General features: G+C 42.2%; 1 protein-coding gene across 5 annotated transcripts in view; it reads right to left on the reverse strand.

Moving 5' to 3' along the window:
- GRM1 (glutamate metabotropic receptor 1) overlaps positions 1–4,049 on the reverse strand; it is a 424,684-nt gene extending 420,635 nt beyond the window's left edge. For 2 of the 5 annotated variants that reach the window (XM_032274525.1, XM_032274524.1), the window contains exons 1-2: positions 3,893–4,048; positions 1,476–2,497 (exon numbers count right to left, since the gene is read on the reverse strand). In XM_032274525.1, coding sequence (XP_032130416.1) covers positions 1,476–2,175 — 700 coding nt within the window. In that variant the 5' untranslated portion in view covers positions 2,176–2,497; positions 3,893–4,048. Of the gene's footprint in view, positions 1–1,475; positions 2,501–3,503; positions 3,863–3,892 lie in introns of those variants that run through there. The other 3 variants (XM_032274520.1, XM_032274521.1, XM_032274522.1) reach the window with 3 other exon arrangements.
- Between the last annotated feature and the right edge of the window lie 3,536 nt (positions 4,050–7,585).

Here is a 7,585-nt window from a genome sequence, read left to right on the forward strand (position 1 = left end):
TCTTTAAAAAGTAATGAATTTTTGTTCAAAAAAAGGTATGCATTTTGTGATTAAAAATCAAACTTCAGAATCATAAGTAAGTTGTTATAAAGTTACAATATCACAGCATATAATTTTTTCCAAAAGCAAAAACTGAAATTATGAAGTGTAATTCTGTAAGATTTATGTTTGTTCTGAATATTTTGTTCTGTTTATAAAGTATCTGTTTTCATTAATGACAACCATATAATCACTTCACTATGGATACTGCCAATTTCGATGATCAGACCTCACACCAGTAACTAAATATTTTGGAAACATTAAAGGAACATAGAGCCATGTCTATGGCTTCTTAAAAATCATTTTACTTGGAGAAATATGAATGCAGAAATACCATCAAGATTGTCTTCTTATGCTAGCTTATACATGTGAATGTCCTAGATGTTAATGTATAACCAGGGCCTCGGTATTTTCATAAACCTACCGGGGAAGTTAAGAGTGGCTGAGCTCAGAAATCCACTTTTATTAAAAAATGTATATAATCTAAGGTTAAAAAAAAAAGTATAGAAAATATTTATATTTAAAATTTTTTGAGAATCCACATCCATAAATCTCTGGAAAAATCAATGCTTTTAGCCTTAGGTAAATCTATTTCATTTTAGAAAGACATAAACTTGATATCTGCTATCCATTCATTAGTATTTTACTGGTCTAACTTTAATTCTAATATGTCAATTCATTGTGTTAGAACAAAAAGACTAGAAACCAAAACTCAAATCCAAGTGGTCATCAGTGTTATTTCTCATAAAAGAAGGTAATTATTGGGGGAATAAGGGAATCTGGACCATTTTAGCATATAAAGTAAGAAGATAAATGATTTAAATTATTTAGTTTTTCTTTGTAACTAAGGTACTTCAGAAGTAAAAATGTAAGTTTCTGACATACTGAGGGAGATGACTTCATTAATACTACATTCACAGGAAAGTTATGAATATGTAAGAAGGGGTACAAGAGGTTAAAGAAACACCTTCAACTGTTCCAAGAAAGATGAAGCTTTGAAGTTCAATTTGTGGAATAGTAACTTCTTTTTGCCAATCACTCACACTGAATTAACTCATTACACCTAGAAAGTCATAGCCAGTCACTGAAGAGCAATATAACACCTTGAACAAATAAGCCTTCCAAACACAAACTCAAAATATGAGGGCAAAAGTATCCAAGTCAAATCTATTGCTGGACACTTTGCCTGGAAAGTTTGATATCCTTTTAGCTCGTACTATCCTCAGATATGCCGCAGGGTACAATTTTCCTACACTATAATTATAATTGTAAGGAAATGAGGATAAAAGGCAATGCCTGGGTGAGCAGAACTGAGAAGGGTAAATTCTGTCCCCCACAGTGCTAGAAATAAACAGGAACAATACTATGATCCCAGGAGCACATCATGCAATGCCCTGGTTTTCTCAGTACCTTTCTTTCCCAAATATAATGCCTACCTTCCGTGTGGACTGCAGAGACATAGGTCCAATTGTAACGTTTGACTATGTCAAGCATGGCCCTTGCCTGCAAAGTGTCAGAAGGGACAACCCTCAAGAAGTATTTGTACAAAGTTTTGTCACTCAGGTCGATGCTTGTGGCTGAGTAAGCGATCTGGGGGATGTCAAAGAGCTGAAGCAGGTTCTGCACTTGAATGGCTACGGAGCTGGAGCCGGGACCGATCACTCCTGCAATAGGCTTCTTAGTCCTGCCTGGGGGGAGGGACTGGCCGTCAGGCAGGCACCGGTTGAGACCATCCTTCTCATCTCGAATGGAAATCAGAGAGTCCCTAATGAACTCAATGCTCTGTTCTAGAGCCACGGAAGAGTGCCAGCAGGAGTCCCGGATCTCACTGCCCAGGGTGATGTTGGGCAGGAGGACTGGGTCCGCGTTGATCTTATCCAAGGTGTGAAACATGGCCTCCACTCTCTGGATGCCGTACTGCTCCCTGATTTCCCCACACTTCCTCTCGGGTACCTTCTCTGCTGGAGGCTGGTGGTGGACTGAGAAGAGGGCTCCAATGATGACATCTCCGTCCATTCGGGCCACCGAGCGCTGAGACGACGCTCCCGCCAGCAACACTTTCCTGCCGGGGCTTCTGGAGAGAAGGGACACTTCCAAAAAGATCGCTGGGAAAAAAACCAAGAGGAGCCGGACCATGGTGGTGAGGACGCGGTCCACAGCCCGCCAACCGCGTTCCCAAGCAGGTCCCGCTGCAGGCTCCCGGCGCGCTCCCCGCAGACGCCCAGCGCAGCCTCTCCTGGCGTGCTGCCCCTCGGCAACAGTGCTGGTCCAGGGCCTTTGCCTCCTCCACCACCGCCTCCTTCCCCTTCGCCTCCTCCTCTGAGTCCTCCGCAACCGCCTCTACGAGCTGGAGGCGTCTGTAGGGGAATTCGAATCCCCCGTTCTTCACCGGTGCATCAAGCAAGGTACATTGATCAAGAGTACAGTGGAAGTCGTGTTGGCGGCGGCGAGCTGGCTGCTGCTAACAAAAGACAGAGAAAAATCAAAGCCATGTCATCAGAGGACCTGTGTTAAAACTCTGAAGTCCGTGATGTTAACAGTTGCCTTGCCCGTTTCATTTCGGCACATCCTGACTTCGGCTGCATGAACAGCTTGGAACGCAGCTGTAGTCACTGAGGAAGGCGGAGTGTCCTGCCTGCTGTGTCCTCAGGGGTCCGGGCGGCCGAAAGCCCTGCCAACCTGCCGGCTCCCCCAGCCTTAAGTCTCTTCCTGGTCCCCTAAAACCTATCATGCTTTCTAATTTGGAGGGCAGTGGGGAAGGTGAGCAGAGAGGAGGGGAGGAGCTGGGTCCTTCAACCCAAGAGAACTTTCCTGACTGGAAAAGATCAACTTTTTCCAAGAAGAAAATTTGGAAACTCATTGTAAAGGTGGAAGCTCAACTTTAAAATAAATGCAAACAAGGAATGCACCTTTTAACTTTAATTTTGAAGGATTAAGGAAACCCTGACATACGATCAGCTGTAAATATAAATTTGCCAGCTTGAAGAAAATCCATATTAGTTACTAAGGCAACGCCTGGTAAAGTCTCTTATGGAGGAGTTTGTTATGTTTCCCCCCCTAAGATGTCAGGCTTGCTGTGTATGTTCAAGAAGAAGGGGTGCAGATAAGGTAACTTGTTTCCCACAGTGGGTGGACGAGTTAGAGGTGGTCCTGCACTCGCCTAAATCGGGACCTTTGGGGTTTGCATAGTTGCTAGAAAGGGAACGGAGGGGAGCTTCTCGGTTGCTCTCGCCGCTGCAACCGGAGCCGTGACGCCTTCAGGACCCTGGACAGTGCTCTGTCCAGCCAGACCTTCCCTGGCAGGGCCTGCAAGGGACGCTTTGACCACCAGTGAGTTGCAATTCCCTGAAACCCTTTGCTCTCCTCTGCGTTCTTTACACACACACACACACACACACACACACACACACACACACACACCTCCACTCGAGTCCCCACCGCCCCTCCGCCCTCATTCTCGTTACCTTGCATGGCTTCTGCAGGTATATATCAAACCCCCCCGCTTGGGGACAGAGGCGCCAATTCTCAGCTGCCTGCGGGGCTGAAGTTGGCTCCCTCTCCCGTTCCTCCCCTGCTTCCTTTCTCAAGGTGAGAGTCGACGAAAAGGGGGCTATGGGAGCGGGCGTGGAGAGCACCGAAGGTGAGGCAGAAAAAGGAGAAAGACGACTCAGGCACCCATGGGTCCCGACGCCTCCCGAGGATACAGGACGAAAAGAAATATATGGGAGAATGCTCCTGGGACCCGGAGGAAAATCTGATAGACTGGAACTTTGTCTGCCGTTGTGGGTGGGTTTCACCCGAGGAAGTGTCCGCTCACCTGAGTCTGTTTGGAGAACATGGACTTAAGACGTACCTGAGTACCTCAGTCGGGGTAGACAGCGCTATGGTCCCGGGGCCAGAGGACTGTGGCCACGCTCGGCTTGCAGGCGCCTCAGCTCTAATCCAGTCAGTGCAAGGATGCGATCTGGGCTGTACACTAGTGCCCTCTTTCTTCAGCACTATTTTACCGCAAGGGAAAAAGAGGGGGAGGGAGGGATAGGAAAAAAAAAAAAAAACAGGTCACCCAAGGCTTGTCTATTACCTCATGCATAAAAATCAGTCGCTTGATAGAGGGAGGAGGCAAGACAAGCTAGGGAGAATTTGGAATATTAATTCCTTTACTACATGAGCGGTCTTAAAGAAGCTGCCAGTTATGTGAATAATCAGATGATCTGGCCAAAGAAGTGGAGAACTGCATAAGCTGCTTTGGGGTAGATATCTTTGTATATATCTCAGGGACTCAAATATATTTTCTCTCTATGCAAATAAAGTCCCTGCAGAGAAAAAACAAAGTGTAAGTACATGTATAGACATCTAGAGAAAGGCTTTATTAGTAGATTGCAAGGGAAATCAGAAAGTGGCTGTATGGGGTGGGAAAAGGGAAAGGACAGGCATGCCCATTACAAATTAAGGTAAGCCAAATGAAGAGAGGCATATTGTGGCTGCATTTTCAGGTCAAGATGTAGCTAAATTGAGAATGAGAGTCAGGTCACATGAAAACACTGGAGTGACAAACACTTATCCAAATTCCTCCCAAGCTGCCATCAACTTCCCTACAGGTCTATGGTGCTGCTTCTTACTGTTTGAAAAGTGGAAGTTAAATCGCATTCCTCTGGGAACATGTTGGCTGAGCAGAATGTGTCCCGACTTTTTCAGGGGAAAAAGACAAGTGACAGTGTGTCTTTCTGCTGTTTTTCAAAGCTTTCTATTTGTGTCATCTGCAGAGCAGAGAGATCAGCTTACATTGGTCTCTTAGGGGTCAGCTTATAATCGCCTTGCTTATGCCATTATTAAATTATGGAATGGTACCACGTCAGACTGTAGGGGACAAACCACATGAGGCAATTTCAAATGCTCTTCAGTGTGTTCCATGAAACTTGGGAAGGAAAACAATGCCTGTAGTCAATAACAAAAGGTCTTTTTCATCTGGTCCTGGTCTTTTTTCCCTAAGTGTCAGAGTTTTCTGGATTTTTTTAAGACAGTCTAAAGAGAATATAATTTTTTTCTTTTTCTACAGATGATGCACTAAACAATGTTCACATTCTTTAGACTAAATGATCTCAATTCAGGAAGAAGCCACATATCTACATAAAGAAAATGAGAAGTGGCAAGTTCTGATCTTCACATATGGCACTAAATTGTTCTCTGCCTCTACCCTAGAAATATGTCTGTTCTAAGAACAGTAAGCCACAGGTATGCACAGTGTCCCATAGTATCTGACCCTCTAGTAGCCACTGAAGTTCAATTTTAGATAATTCCATTAGTGTATGATAAGCTCTAAACATTATTTTCCTATAATATTTCATAGATATAGTGAATGTGAAAAGATTTCTGTGTATATGTAAAACCTTAATTATGATTTTTCAGCATCAGAAAAAGTAATGTCTCTGAAGTCCACATTTAGTTTCAATATGTGCTCCTAAAGCTGAACATCTTTAATATATCACATTGCTGTACTGAAGGAATAATTAAATGTTCAAATTTATTAGTTCTGAAATTCATTTTACAGTCCAAGTAAAAGCTACACATTCAGGCTGACTGAAACTAATCATTTTAAAGATGATGAACTTGAAGATTATAACATGCCAGATGTATGCATATGCAAAAATTCCATATTTGAAGTGTTAAAGAAAAAATAATTTCAAATGTATTAATTTGAAATGATCAATTAAACTTACTGAACATCTTTAATATATCACATTGATAATGATTTAAGAGTTAACTATAGAAGGCACCAGGATAAAAACAAGAAAAGAAAAAGGCACTGAGATAGAAGAAGACAAGAACATTCAAATATGCTTTTCTTTTAATAAATGAAGACTTCACATAGGAGGCAGGGTATAATGCATGTGCAGACATCTAAGGGATGGTTCTACCAGCAGGATTGAAGGGGATTACTAAAACAATGAGTTACATACAAACTAGCAAATACAGGTAAATACACTAATCTATAGGAGCTCAAAGAATGTTAAAGGTTTACGAATTGAGAAGTATTGTTAATGTGGATATTCAGTACTAGTATGAAATCACATTACAATCAGTATGTTATCTGTAGCAGGGTAAAAAAGTGTTATCGGTATTTAGTTTTGGGAAATCTACACACAATGTGGTGGAAGTCAAGATCAAAATCAAAAGAATATCTAATCTAGTATATGATTTGTAGCAGAATACAGAAGTGTTATCAGTATTTAGTTTTGTGAAATCTATTTAATACACAATGTAGAAGAGATCAAGATCAAAACAATATCTGAGCTATTATCTCAAAACAATCATTTAATGTGCTGCTGTAAACAATAAGAACAACAGAATGCTCATCATCCTTATACAGTAATAAGGTAAATACTACCCATCAACAAAACTGTGGTCACCCTCCTTATGGATGTATGCATAATTATCATTGCTTTCCATCATAAAATATTTCATAGAATGAGTCTAGGTTATAAAAGAGCAAAAGGATATAAAATTTTCTACATAAAATCAGCTAGAAATTCAAGCTCTTCAAATAAGAAAGGTAAGAAGTGAGCAAGAATAAGACCAAAAAAAGGGATGAATTAAGCTTTGTATTAGTCCATTCTTACACTGCTATAATGAAATATAATCATGTCAAAAGGTGAAGGGGAAGCAAAGGACGTCTTCCCATAGTAGCAGAAGAGCAGGGGAAACTGCCACTTATGAAACCATCAGATCTCCTGAAAACTCACTCACCTACCATGAGAACTGCTCCCATGATTCAATCACCTCCCACCAGATCCTCCCTCAATACCTAGGGATTAAAATTTGAGATGAGATTTGGATGGGGACACAAAGCCAAACCATGTCATTTGCCCCTGACCTCTCCCAAATCTCATGCCTCTTTCACATTTCAAAACCAATCATCAATCTCTCACAGTCTTACTTCATTACAGCATTAATCCAAAAGTCCAAGTCCAAAGTCTCATCTGAAATAAGGCAAGTCCCTTCCACCTATGATCCAGTAAAATCAAAAGCAAGCTAGTTACAACCAAGATACAATAGAGGTACAGGCATGAAGTAAATGTTTCCATTCCAAATGGAAGAAATTGCCCAAAACAAAGAGGCCACAGGCCTCATGCAAGTCAGAAAGCCAATGGGACAGTCATTAAATCTTAAAGCTTCATAATAATCTCATTTGACTCCATTTCGCACATCCAGGGAATGCTGATGAAAGGGGTGGGCACTCATAGCATTGGACATCTACTTCATGGACTTGCATTGAGTGCCTGTAGCTTTTCCGGACACACAGTGCAAGATTTCAGTTGATCTACCATTATGGAATCTGGAGGGTGGTAGTCCTTTTCTCACAGCTCCACTAGGCAGTGCCCCAGTGGAGACTCTGTATTAGGGCTCCAACCCCACACCTCCCTTCTGCATTGCCCTTGCAAAGGTTCTCTGTGAGGGCCCTGCCCCTGCAGCAGACTTCTGCCTGGACATCCCAGTATTTTCATACATCCTTTGAAATCTAGGCAGAGGTTCCCAGTCTCAATTTTTG

Source organism: Sapajus apella, unplaced genomic scaffold, assembly GCF_009761245.1.
Source record: "Sapajus apella isolate SASKATOON/1434 unplaced genomic scaffold, GSC_monkey_1.0 scaffold6, whole genome shotgun sequence".
NCBI classification, from domain to species: domain Eukaryota; kingdom Metazoa; phylum Chordata; class Mammalia; order Primates; family Cebidae; genus Sapajus; species Sapajus apella.